General features: G+C 41.7%; 1 protein-coding gene across 1 annotated transcript; it reads right to left on the reverse strand.

Annotated features, from left to right (window-relative positions):
• Positions 1-2,963: 2,963 nt before the first annotated feature.
• On the reverse strand, positions 2,964-14,235 carry lin52 (lin-52 DREAM MuvB core complex component). The gene is made up of 6 exons (XM_058615821.1): positions 14,109-14,235; positions 12,951-13,025; positions 12,801-12,838; positions 12,580-12,646; positions 11,871-11,954; positions 2,964-3,638 (listed from the first exon to the last, which is right to left on the reverse strand). Exons 1-6 carry the CDS (start codon positions 14,125-14,127, stop codon positions 3,583-3,585), a joined length of 339 nt encoding a protein of 112 aa, XP_058471804.1. The 5' UTR covers positions 14,128-14,235; the 3' UTR covers positions 2,964-3,582.
• Positions 14,236-14,522: the final 287 nt, after the last annotated feature.

The following is a 14,522-nucleotide window of genomic DNA, read 5'->3' on the forward strand; positions in this document are numbered from 1 at the left end:
AGTTGAAAGTAATTAGGGCCTAGTTAGTTGGGAATTCTATTAATGAAAGGAATCAATGTGATTAGGATATGCTAATGACACACCAGCCTGTTGGGATCCAGTCATTTATTAACACGGACGGGTGCGAGTGCGGATGACCCGTCAATTACAGGCGAGTCACTGCCCCACTCTCACTCCATCATCGCTGACTCTGCCTCTGTTTGTGTGTTTGCTTCCTTCCTTCCCCTCCCTCTCTCCCTCTCTCTCTCTCTCTCTCCCCCTCTCTCTCTCCATATATGACTTTTCATAACTCATCTCCATATGAACATGGCTGCTGCTCACTGATTTACATGCACAGGAGAGAGAGAGGGCCGCCTAATAAGGCTCTCCTCTCTAGATTAAGGGAAGATTTAGTGCAGTCGTGTGGATTGGGCCGCCCATCAAAGACGTGCAGGATCTGACGGCTGCAGCTTTAAAAGGCAAAACAGCTGTTGGACAGTTGTTTTGTTTGTTTGTTTGTTTGTTTGTTCATCTGGTGCCTCTTGTTCCTGCTTACTGCAAATGTTAGGGAGCTTATTTACAGAGAAGGTACAGATATGCAGTCTTTAACCTTCACTGAGGTCAAACACTGAGGAACAGGTGAATGCAAAAGAAAAAGGGGGCGGGGTGGGGGGGTGGGTGAGAGAAAGAAATAAACGCCCACTGTAATGAATATCATATCCTGCTGATGTGGCTGCGAAGAGCATGAAATGCATTTGTGCCATAATGGATACGCAGACATCTTGTTTATTTGCAGGAAGGTCACAGCAGAGATGTGTGAAGTGAATAATAACAAAAAGGGAAGAAATTGGTGTAAAAACGCCCTAAAAGGCCACTTTGCCACTCATTCAGTGTCTGAGCTTGGAAAGGGTTACTCTCAGGGAAACTCGATGAAAGCACACATGTGGAGCGGAGTGTGGGAGGTGATGTGATGCCCTCCTCTCTCACCCTCCTGTACAGAAGGAGTCTGCGTTCTCATGGCTCGTCCACAGTGACTTGTTTGGAAGCCGCCTGTTGGCATTGCTTAATTGGGCGAGGAGTTGATTAATTTGCACTAATTGACAGCTAATTTAAAAGGGGGCACATTGGACTGACGCTTGTGAGGGCACAGGGGTCATGTGAGGTCAAGGCAGGGCACTGAGGGTAGACGCGTAGATGAGCTGTGAATAGCCCCCTCCCTCCCTCCCCCGTCTGCTCTGTGTAGACTGACCCGTTACTTGGTGTGAGGGCAGACAGGCAGCAGCCACCAGTGTGTGTGCACCATATTGAGGACGACAGGTCTCTTACCCACATCAACACTGCTCAGTTTCCCCACTCGGCATCAACAAGTGTCCACATGTGCCTGTGGGAAAAAAGTCAATTATATATGCATGTGAATTTCTTACATAATACTGTATATATATATATATATATAATACTGTTTTTACATTTAGTCTAGAAACTATATGCACTTGTGTTTGCACATTACAACTATGTGACTTAACTAAACAAACATTTTAATGTATAAAACGGGCTTGAAACTTGAAACACACTCACCACAACAGCCTTGCACGATGAGCAGTTTTCAATTAAAGTGCATCTCGATTTACTACATAATTATTAAGTATTTTGAATTGTTTATTTAGCATGTGTTGTATTCCTGAAAACTTCATCAACATTTACCTTAACCACAGGAGAAATAGAGCTGAAACAATTACTCGATGAATCGATTATTAAATGAATTGTCAACTATTCTTCACGATTAAAACAAGATTTGTGATTGTTTTAGCTTCTTAAATGTGTATATGTTCTGGTTTCCTTGCTGCAGATAACAAGGGAATCATTAAAAACTGAATCATTTTGGTTTGTGGACAAACGATGACACGATTAATCGTGAAAATAATCATTAATTGAAGCTCTAGTTGTCACCTCCTGCTTAACCATCAACTTCAGCTAAATACAATAATAATATTACAGTACATATATACAAAAAATCAGCTACTTTGAGGATGTTAACATTGTATTGGAAAGTCAATGAGCCTATTCTTTATTAATCAAGATAAGATGTACTTTTATTCTGTTGGATAAATAAGATAAAAGCACAGTAGAAAAACACAATAACATGTGTACCAGGGGGGTCTAAACTTTTCTTCAAGGGCCATATTTGATAATGTACAGATTTCCGGGGACCAATGGTCCTTTTTTTTTAACATTTACATACAAATGCAGGAGTGAAAAAATGGAATAAAAACGTTTTAAAACCAAAGCTGCGGGCCGCACATTTCATCAAGGGCTATGATTAACCTAAACAATATAAAGGTAACAGTATAGTGTGCCTGTTACTGCTCTAGAGGTTCCACTATGATTAAATCTATTTGCACATGAATTATCCTACACTTTGTGCAGTTAATCTCCACCTGAAAGTGACTTAAAGTTCCTTAAAGCGGTAGAATTGTGTGAATAATCCATTCCCACTGGGGGAAACGGCAGCCTCTGTCCACACGAATCATAAAAACACTGGTTATTGGACGTCCGGGGAGGAGAAGTGTAACTTGTTGGACGTGAGTGACCAGAGCCTCGGCGACGTCTCCTGCAGAGAACAGTCCCAGGCTTTGTCTTACCTAATTACGGCGGATGGACTTCTTTTTTGTTTCCCATTCAGCATGCCTGTCTGATTCCCTCTCTGCTCAGCCACAACACTGAAGTGTGCTAATTAGAAAAGAAACGGTGCTAGTAATTATGTCAACCCTCATTATTGGCGACGACAATGAGCAATATTATTATTTTTTTTTTTTTTTACAATGCAGTGTTTTGTTTCAGGGACATTCCTGCGTCCAATCCTCATTAAAAGGGGGGAAAACAAGAGCCGGAAGCTGGGAATGTCCACAGTCAGAGAGGAGACACAGAGTTAGGGCCCTAATTAGAGGTTCTCAGGTCAGGCTAATGAAAACTGCTGCGTCACAATCGAATTTTCATGTTAAAACTTTATTATACAACCTCACAACTGCACACAAATCATGTTTAAAATAGAAATAAGAATAAATACCTGCAATCAAAAGAGGTCTAACAAGCTACAGAGAGATTCTGTTTAAGTTTTCCATTCACCCTTTAACACCGAGCGTATTGCGTATGCGTTACCGCGGTTACGCGACGGTTTCTGAAAGCTGAGAAAGTCGCCCGTCAGAGCCAACGTGTGGATATTACGGGAAATTTCACATGCGCCGTTTCAAGGAAGCCGGATAACCAGTGTCTTTGTCGCCAGAGAGACAAAGAAAAAAAATCTTATTGTAAATGTGCTTACACTGTTCAAATGTCAAATTTAACATGTTGTTTGTGTAGTAAAACTTCTTGTTTTTCTTCATTTTACACTTTTAAAACAGTATTTTAACATTTAGCACAAAATTAAGTCCAGTCGGATCATTTTGAGGGGGAGATGTTAAAGGGTTAAAGGAAAGGCTTCTATCTAGAATGGAGTTTTGTAAGAAGAGGACCTCGGCACAGTCTTTTGTTTGTCGTGTTTCTACACATATACATCACATTTTAGAAATCACAAACCAACAAAAACAAACAACAAAACTGGATTTGTCACTTCTTGGCTCTCTCCAAGATGTTCAGGAATTTCCCCCTGGTCATTTCCCTTGCTGAAAAAAACCAAAAACAAAACATGACACATTGAAGATAAAGCACAGCACAGGTTAACACACTCAGATTTAAGTCAGTACGATCAGAAGAGACCACGCTTTTCAGTGCTACACGGTTGCTTCTGTGGCTGCTGTTGTTTAGTTATGCAAAGCATGTATTTAATATCTGCAGCATCACGCTGAGAGGTAATTTATACCAACATCTGTTCAGCCACGACATGGAAAACAACATAAAATGGAGACGTAGTCGAAGAAGAGGCTGGTGATTGTCACCTCGATGCGTTGAAGCACGAGTTACTCAGACCTGCGTGTGCATTTAAGTGGGATTCTGTGTGTGTGTGTGTGTGTGTGCACCTCAACGTGACCACTGGCAAAATGTCTCCATCAACCTCAACCTATATTTAAATGTAGGACTAATGAAGACAGAAAAAATGTAAAATCTTTTGTTAGAATTATGCTAATTCACCATAACATATTTAACCCTGGGGGGGTGTTTATAGGTCACATATTCAAGCTTTAAATTTTTTTATTTTTTTCTGTCTTCTCATGTGTTGTTGAGTCAAAGTCATGATTCATTTTATCTCGCATTTTTAGTCATGATATAAAGTTGCGATATTTTGTGCAGAAGTCACAAAACTAGGACTCTTCTATCTGTCTCTAGTGGGTTGGGCTAATCCAAAATAGTGAAGACAAGTGCTCTGAATACCCCCATTAGCACTTGGTACTTCCCTCCTGATGAAATGAACCGTAGACTGTATGAAACTAGCAAAGCAAAAAAACCGACCAATCAGAATTTCGGTGGAGCCAGAACGTATCGACCAGTCAACTAGGTGTTTACAGCCCGAGAAGAGACGTCCGACACAAGAAACAAGCCGAACAATGCCGAACTGTAGATCACTTAAAAAGACTTAAAAATCCTTAAAAACGTGTGTTGATCTCCAACAATTACCAGTAAAATGTCTAAAATCTCAATATTTAACAGGAGTCTGGTGTATTTAGTGACAGCACTAATGATCACGAGCAGCATCACAAACCCTGCCGCTGTATTTCAGTCCAGTGACTGTCAGACAGAGTCTGTGCTCCGGTCACAGAGGAAGTACGGAAAATAATATGTTTTAATGAACTGATTCTAAGGATTCAGTTACACTGGCTTTACAAAGTCACTAGTCACTCGTTTGTGTGTGTGTCGTGCGTAAAACGAAGTCACACAGTTTCATGCAGCCGTGCAGTGATGACTCCGCCCACGTAGGTGAGTAGGTACTTTTTATTGTAGTGGAAAACCAACCTAAACCATGCCGTGTGAGGCGAGTTGAGGCGATGCTGGGACCATAGTGGAAAAGGGCCAATAGTCAATTATGTGTTGCTTTAGTGTGTTGATTATGTGCCACATAGTGTAGACAGTCGTGACACACTAATGTCTATGCTGTCCATCCTTTGTGCGACTGGTTCACTCTTTTGAAGGTCTTTTTCTTGCAAAGGACAAACCATTTTCTCTGCAGCAGCATCATCATCATAAACTGAGGAGAAGCGTCTTCCAAGTGCAGTGTACTTTACTCTTTAAGGAAAAGAAGCGAATCAGGCTCCACTACAGCCTTTATGAGCTGCACAGCTCCATCACCTCGGTGACTTTATTTTGCTTCTAACTAACCTTGTGCATCACACAAATATAAGACAACAGGCAGCGACGTGCGGAGTGATTGCAAATGGGCATTAAGGCAGTAAGTCATCCACCTTCACAATGTCTGTAAGAAGAATGTGATCGGGATCTCAACTGCCGTGTGCCGGCGTGAAGGGGGGCCCGCCTCCTCTGGCCCGCCGCGGCTAATGAAAAAGCCAGGGCAGTTTTGGTCATTTAGATGAGTCGCACAGCGCGGAATGATAATGGCGCCTCTGGGCGTGGGGGGCCACGTCACCTTGAGGTGTCCATCATTAGGTTAAAGATGATGCTAATTGGAATGGGACGGATTCATTTTGCACGTCGCTGTCTCCTCGAATCACACGGAACAAAGTCATCAGTGGACCACTGGGTGAGGACGACCGGCGCCTCGGATTGAAATGAAGCCGTCAAAATTAGGCGCGTGAAAGTAATTACACCGAGATGACCCTAAAACCGCCAAGTACATTCGTGTCATTTTTGTGATTAGGTGGAGTTATGCAAAGACCGTCAAAGGGAGGGTTCATATTTTAGATTTTTAAGGTGTCGTGCGACTCAATCTTAGCCCTCCGTCTCTTGATGAGAGCAAACTATAAAACGGTTCAAAAATGGCTGAGCCGTCTCCTCCCGAGACCGTCAACCTGCAGAGCGTTTCATTAATTATGGCTCGGCTCAAGATAGAAACTCGCAGCACTGATATCACATTAAAGACCCAATTACACATGAATCGGTGCTCAATTCACAACGTCTCTCTTTTCTGTAAAAACTAAAAAAAATGATATATAGGGGAAAACGATGCAGCAGGAAGAGGGAGAGCTCATGTTTTTGGTAATGGGGGGGGGGTTTACCAAACTTCAAACACCATTGAAGTTATTATGGCTGAAAGAGTCACATCTGTCAAAAACTCTCATGGGTTTTAATGATATCAGCGGGAAAGAATATTAAATAAAAATGTAACAAATCAGAACAAAAAGACACAAATGCCGCCTAATTTACGCATGAATGATGAATGAATGAATGCATTAATTAGGAGTGCAATACAATGCACAATAATGACACATGCATTCATTTGCATCTTTGTTGATAAATAAGCTAAAAAGTAACTTAAGGTTTGCAACAGAGACTGAAAAACACCCGAGATTAAGACAAAATTAGTCACAATAATTCATCTATTTGGGGTTTTTAACTTCTTAAACGTGGTGCTCAGTTTGAGGTTTGGAAGACACAGATCGACATATTTGTTTTTGTTTTTTTTACCATTTCCTGACCATTTCCAACTTACTTATTTATTTATTTAATTAATTAAATAATTGCCACATTAAATGGATCGTGAAAATAATGGCTTGGTGCAGCGCGAGCCAAAATAATGATGTGAAAATGGACCTCAGCCAAAAAAAGGTAGTAAAAATATCAATCAATATGGAGAAAAAAAAATTATTTTATATATTGTAATTATATTATTTGCAAACTTTTTTAACACACACTCTTAAACACACACACACACACACACACACACACAGACATGGTTTGTCATACAACAGGGGAGATCAATACTGATTAGGGGGACTTAGAGATTTGTTTAGTTGATTAGAAAGGTCAATTACTAATTTTGCACTAAGTTAATCAGCATCTTGTTACGACTGCCATCCATACTAAATGACACTTTATGGATTTCTGCGGGGGCCATTTCCGTGCCCTGTTGATTTGTTGCCATCTAATTATCATTCAGCCCCGACTGGTGTGAGATTCCATCGTTGTCTTGTACGCCGTCGAATTTGTACGTACATTTGATATTCACAATTATCAATTCACTTATTTATAATATATAAACAGCAACATATTAAAAAAGAAAACCACAGAAATCAGGGAAGAGACAGAGGATCTCTGTCTCATCATGGGTCTACTGAGCCTCGGGATAAAGACGTGTTTGATTTCGGCTTCTCCCGCAGTAAAAAAAGCAGTAGCAACAATGGAAATGAACTTCCATGTGAAGACAAATACACTCCACAGCTCGAGGTTATTTACGATGGGACCGTTTACTATAGAAGAATTAAAGAACCAGAGGAAGTCTAAACTACAGGAAATGCAGTGGTGCTGTTGCAATTTCCTGTTCCACACTGGCAAACTGTTTTCATTTGTCAAATCCCCGGTGGCTCAAATGTAAATTGCAAAGGAATCGCGCTGGTGTAACGTCTTACTTCCCCCCCCCACCCACACCCCCACCACCCCGTTTACGGTGAGTGAGCTGGGTGTCATTGTCACATCCCCTACTCTCAGCCCCCGCCACAATCCCCCTGTGTATCAAATGAGAGTAAGCGTCACTCTCATCTTCCACTCCCCCACCCCCCGATGCAAGATGGCACACTCCCAGTGAGCCACTGGACCCTGTGTTAGCTCCACAGACAGATGACCACCTGGGTTAACTGGAGTCTGCGACTGCCACCCCCCGCTCCCCACCCCCCAGTTCACTTTCATTAAGAGTTAAGAGGACTTATCTGACCCTCACTGCCCATCTCCGAGTGCTGCTCAGCTATTATGGGCTGTAAGCTTTATTTAATGGATTTAACATCTACTTTCACTGCTCTCGCCCCTCTGGGGACAAGGGAGACACAGAGAAGATGACACACACACACACACACACGTGTGTGAAGAAACACTTGGAGGCACATGTATTCAGCATATGCACCCCCTCCTCCCTGATACCCCCACCCTCGCCTGGCAACACATACACCTGACGCTCATGTTTGTGTTCAAAATTCAATTACCCACTTATTGATACTTCACAGGGATATTTAAGATGCAGACACGAGCTGTGATTTCCCAGGGGAGCCACTGGTTCCTCTTTATGTCCCAACCGAGAGGGCCCTCCTCTCCTCTCCTCCTCCTTCTCCAATGCATTTTCGCCTGGCTGACACACACACTCACACACACACACCAAAACAAACACATCTGCACCCTCCCACCCCCCCTGCCCCGGCCTATGCCTGTTCAAGAGGTGTCCTTATTAATAGGCAATCAGTCAAAAACCATTCATTAAAAAGCCTAAAAGGTTTTACACCCGCACTATGATTAGCTGGGAAAGAAAATCCAATGAATTCCTAATGCCTTTATGGAAATGAGGTGTCATTTCCGATCTGCTCAGGGAGGAGGCAAGCAGGCAGAACTAAGCAGCGGTGTTTGAGCGAGTGTGCACGCGCGTGTGTGTGTGTATGTGCAATTCTGCCTCCCTCTTCTTTTCTACACAGCTCCGACACTGATCCCGCTTTAGATATGGACAGACTCTAATAGATACAACCTGCTACACCGAGGAAACTTTCTGACAATATGCCGCACAATATTTCTGGATCAGCTAATAATGTGTAAGAAGCAACACCAAGGCCCACCATGCAAACTGTACAAGGCGTGAGGTTACTGAACGTTCAGGCGATGAAAGAACACAGCTCTGAACTGAACCTCCCTCCGTCCTTGTTTCACTTTCCTTCAAGGAAATAAGCATTGCTGCAATTCATCGCAACTATGAGCCTGCAGACACACAGGGGAGGTGAAAAGACAAGCATAGTGAGTAGTATTGGGTGAGGAGGATGAGGAGGAGGTGGGGGAGTAAAGGCAGTGGCGAGGAGGCATCCCCCTGTTCCTCATTCAGCGCCTGTCATCCCGGGCACTTCATAACCGAGCGCTCGGCGGTCAGCCCCGTCCTGATGGATTGATGGAGGCACATTAGCACCAGTGGGGCCCGGTGAATGCAATCATATTCAGCAGCGGCACGCGTCTAATAGGCCAGAGATTGATCCTGCGGGTGAGGAGGAGGCGGCGGCGGTGAATGTGGGCCCCATTAGAAGCTGTCAGGACAGGGCGACCTTCAGCCTCACCTTCACACAGGAGGATGTACCGGGGGTCAGAGCGGGTCTACGCTCGGTGGCATCGGAGGCAGAGCACAAGCGGTGCTGCACGGGTGCCAACAGGTGGTTTGATACCCAGTATAAGTCTAGTGATGGCGTTTTTGCCTGGATGTAGCAGCATCTTTTGTCTAAGCTTTAAAGCAACACACTTACTGTAATGTGTTTGATATTTAATATCTGTTTAAAAGATTACAACAAAAATACCTATGCTAGTCTGTGGATGAGAGAAGATGTTTGCATCACTTAAGAGAATAACAACCAACAAAGATATAGATTGAAACACATTTTTAGATCCTGCCAATGTGGTTTTTCTTCGGGTGGTTTGTGCTGTTAGTAAGCAGATTTATTCAAATGAAAAGGATGAATTTTCTGGCGATACTTTATGTCCCAAGGAAGAAATGATTAGATTTTAGAATATGGATTCAGTCATTTTGAGAAAATGTTTTAATCTTGTAAAATAGGGGAGTGAATTAATACTGGGGGACACTAAGCAGCCTTGGTGGAGGTTTGTACTTTCAAAAGGTTTTCTTTAGCTCTATCTCTGTGGACCTGTGAGTCAAATTTTGGAAATGTTCTACCACTGCTGAGATAATGAATGACAAAAAAACATAGGTTGTAAAATCACAGCAGTGTCTCCTGTTAAAACCTTGCCTCATTTGCATAGCATCCTGACGGCAATACAAGTGTTAAATGGGTAGTCGGTAGCCTTGAGCCCACAAGTGTGATAGAGCACCATTAACAACTCCAGCAGCCATGTTTAGCTGCCTCAAGACCCGAGGCCCTCCACTGACTCCCAAAGGAACACTCAGCTTTCAATTACCTCCAATAACAGCACTTATCAGAGTCTTCAGCTTTCCCCGGAGACGCGGGCTTGATGCCGGCGCTCAGTGGCCCAAGACAGGGGCATTCATCACGGGGTGGGGTAACAGCTGGGGCCTGAGGAAGAGGCACGCGCCAAAGCCCCTGTGGGACAGGACCAGGCCGTCCTCACACACACACACACACACACAGCACATTACTGAGGGTGCTGGTGGGAAGGGGGAGGGGCATACGGGGGCGTCACATCCTCCTTTCACATCTACGTTATCACACATGTACAAACATGAGTGCACAGAGAGTGCACAATCTGTAAGAAAAGGCAGAAAACAGCTGCTGAGGTGTATTCTAGCCAAGGAGTGATGATCATCAATGTCTCCTTCCTTACTGCAGTCGGGTGCATGAGTTTTTTTTTTCACTAGTTGATTGTGCTCTGCCCATTAACAAGCCCCCCCACTTTAATAGTCCACATGTTGAAGGGGGAGGGGCAGTAAATCCTGTCCCCTGCTCTTCCTCGGCTGTGACTCGTGCGGCGTCTCGTTTATGGGTGGTGAAGAGCGCACAAACATGATGAAAAAGTAGCCGAGATTTACAAGACCTCCCCTGACAGCCAGGAAAAGGAGAAAATTAAACCAGAGAGCATTAAACAGGCACCCATTACGGGGCTGCTCCCACACCAATAATAACCATCATTGTGTCCCATCATCCCAGGGCACATGACATGATTGCAAAAGCCTGCCGTCCCACACGCGTGACAGCGAACATCTTCATCCCAGCCAGATTACACGCTTCTCTGGGTTTGGAGTCATGGAAATTAGACACTTACTCAACAAAATCACTCTGTGACTCGTGGTCTATGCAAATGCAACACGTTACACAATCTACAGACACTTCTTGGTTTTCTGTGCTGTCCTAACTCCTGTAGTATGTAGGTATTTGTGCATGACAACATGGCCAAACATTGTAAAAACAACTCGGTCTGAAATCAACTAAAAATCTGATGATTAATTTAAAATCTTTATAAAGTTTCTCCCCCTTGTATCTCACAGATTTTGTCAAAGCTCTTCCAAATTTTGTTTGACCTCATTAGATTAATATGTAAGCCGTCATTATGAAGTATGACTCGTACGCTCAAGCCGCAGTGCAACATTTCTAATGCTCTTTCTGTGGATGAGGTCACATTACCCGTGTGCATGTTGGCTATATTCGACTGGTTTAAGCTCCATGTAAACTTATTTATATATCCGGTGGCAGTAAGAGGGCAGCTTTACCATCATTCTTCATTGCTTCTATGCTTTTTCACTGGGAAAACATAAATACCCATATTTCTCTTTTCAAAAATAAGAGCACTTATCTACTCTAATCCACACTCCACAAGGATTAGGACAATAGAGGCAGTGAGGAATGGATTAAAAATGAGATTTTGCATCCATCAAATGCTTGAGCACTTGTTGTATGGGCTCTTGAGCATGAGCATGAGCATGACCTTGTTTCTTACCTTTCCAAATTTAACCTGATTGACCTCAATCTATTATTTGAATTATTCACATTGTTAGACAGAAATAAAGAGCGGATTCTTAAATGTAAGCGAAGAAAATAGAAAATGTTTGCAACATGATGTATTTGGTTTTTGGATAAAAAAATAAATAAAAACAAACCACATCAGTTTGTATGCATTAACACTGTATGGGGCTTTGAATGTGAATGAACAGAGTGAGGCTGTACAAATCCAGCTGCTAAACACAGAAAGTCTATGAGCACCATCTAGTGGTATCATTTTATTATTACGTTTGCATCAACCCGAAGCCTTTTTAAAACCACAGTCTCTACTTGTGTAACTGTTTGTGTTGTTCATGTACTCACACTCCTCTAAGCCCAGCTGGTAGGCGAGGTTCTGAAGGCCTTTGACCTTCTCCATCAGGTTGGCTGTGGTCAAACTTCCTAGTTCTACAGAGGGATAAAGAAAACACTTATAGCAACATGTCTTTGGACTGCAGGAGGAAGCCGACGTACCTGGAGAAAACCCATGCAGGCGAAGGAAGAACATGCAAACTCACTGCACCAACACGGCACATAATAGCTTGTTTTAGCTTGTTGACAGTGTATGTATGTTATGTTCACTTGTAAATAGAGCTGCAACTAACGATTATTTTCATAATCAATTAATCTGTCGATCATTTTCTCGATTAATCGATGAATCGTTTGGTCCATAAAATATCAGAAAACCATAAAAAATGTTGATCGGTGTTTGTCAAACCTGGAAATGATGATGTTCTCAAATGTCTTGTTTTGTCCACAAACCAAAATGATTGACTTTTAATGATTAATTTGTTATCCAGAGCAAAGAAATTAAGAAAATATTCATATTTAAGAAGCTTAAACAATCAGAAATCTTGTTTTAATCATGAAAAAAGCTTCAAACCGATCAATCAATTATCAAAATAGTTGTCGATTAATAATCGATTCATCGATTAATCATTTCAGCTCTACTTGTAAATTTAAATTCTGCTCACACTCACTACAATCGGCCTGCTTTAACGCAGACTGTTGCTGGCACACAGTATGAACTTACCTTTGAGCATTTCAATATCTTCACTCTCTAGTTCAGCCATCCACTTGGGGGGTGAATTAGTGATGGGCTGTAATGTAAGACACAGCAGAGGTCTCAGTAGATCACGCACACAAGAGTTGTACTGCAGCCTTAAAGTACGTTACAGTACACCATGCCTATTTTCACCCAGTTTATCAATAAACATAAATAAATAAATAAATAAATAAAAAAATGTGACTCACATTTTTACAAGATGCAGCAAATTCTGCAACTCCGGGCACTGCAGGAGAGATTACAGGATCACATAAGATCCATGATAAAACAACATAAAATATTATTAAATCATAAAAAAAAAAAAATAATTATGCAAAGATGGGAGAGTGTAAACTTACACCGTTCAGGCCATAGGTCTGGCGACGCTCTGTCCAACTTCTCAAAACTCAGCAGAGAAGACTCAAAATCGTCACCTAGCCAGATAAAAAAAGGTTTTATTTCTGTTGTTATACTTGATGGAAATACATTATTTTTATTTCCTCTCAATTTTACTAGCAACCAAACATAGCATTTGCTCAAATCTTTGCAAATAGCTGTAGTTACATTATACTACCTTATACTACACAATGCAAATCGTCTATGACAAATAACAGGCTACTTATCTTTCCTGAAAATTAATTGGGCACACCTGCAGTAAACAAGATGTATGTATGTATTACACATCTAAATTAAATGTAGAAAAATCCTAAATTAACAGAACCTATTATAAAATGTACAAACAATTGGATATTTGGTCTGAAATAATGGTAATTCTATAAGAAATCAAACAGAATCCAGGTAAGTGTATGCAGCATCATCTCATGGACATGTTATCTACAGAAAGGGTTTTTCTCAAATATGAATAATTATTTAAAATACACCAAGCTCTAAGATCCAGAAAGTTGTGATATTGAAGCTAGTGGAAAAAAACAACAAACTGATATGTTCTTATTTTTCCCGATTTTTTTTATAAATATATATTGGTATAATGCTCAGGAGAAAACTGAAATAAATAAATACATTTATATGCGTTTTAAAAAGGTGAAATTATTGATGGTCCTTCAGTGAAAATGAGTGAATTCTTGTCGCTTATTCAACACCTTCACAGCGGTGTGTGTTCCACTATAGCACGGTTTGTTTTTGTTACACCAGTGTACAAGCTGCAGGGACTATAACGCGTTACAAGAGAGAGTTTGACTAGAATCCATAAATACTGACGATGCTGTGGACAAAGTGCAGAAAGTGTTAGCGTTAATATATCCAGGTTAGATAGAGTATTGTTGTTATGAGGTGAATCTGAACGGTAGGTCCAGGCTCTGTGTGTCTCTGTGTGCTTTCCCATTAGCCAACGCCACAAAACATCACAAAACAGTAGAAATACGGCGCTAACATATGTGCTCTGCCGTGTCAGCGTGTTCGTATAGAGAAACATGGGAGTCATTGCCGATTTAGCGAGCGTTACGCTGCCAAATGTACAATTTATGCACAGCACAGTCGAGTAAGGAATTAGAATTTACCTCCATTTGGCGACGCCATCTTCAGAATTAACACGTGACAGACGACAGCCAATCACAGCAGCCGTTCTCGGAGTTGACGTGTTGGGGTGTACTTCACAAACCCGCCACTGGGCGGTCAACAGTTGTGGTTGTAGCATCAAATTTGAGACCTAAAGAAACGGATACAGCCTACATAATGTGAGATACACTAATATAACAATAATAATTAAGACATACACCATGCAAATTTATTTAAAAAGTCAAAGTTTAAAGTACTACTTGTTTCTTTCTTTCTTTCCACATAAAAAACAGTATACTCGACAAGGAAGGTGAAATGTGAACACTTACATTTGACATGTTGTTGACTATAAACTATAGTAAAAAAAACTGTTTGCACTCAGTGTGTAGGTGCAACAGCTAAGGACTAAGTGAAAC

This window comes from Solea solea, chromosome 18 (genome assembly GCF_958295425.1).
Source record: "Solea solea chromosome 18, fSolSol10.1, whole genome shotgun sequence".
NCBI lineage: Eukaryota > Metazoa > Chordata > Actinopteri > Pleuronectiformes > Soleidae > Solea > Solea solea.

What these genes read in the sequence shown, in the direction of transcription:
- lin52 (XM_058615821.1), bottom strand. An exon ending in AGACCTATGGCCTGAACGGT is followed by an intron (nt 12,839 to 12,950) that starts GTAAGTTTACAC and finishes TCTCTCCTGCAG; the next exon opens with TGCCCGGAGTTGCAGAATTT. An exon ending in TTGCTGCATCTTGTAAAAAT is followed by an intron (nt 12,647 to 12,800) that starts GTGAGTCACATT and finishes CTTACATTACAG; the next exon opens with CCCATCACTAATTCACCCCC.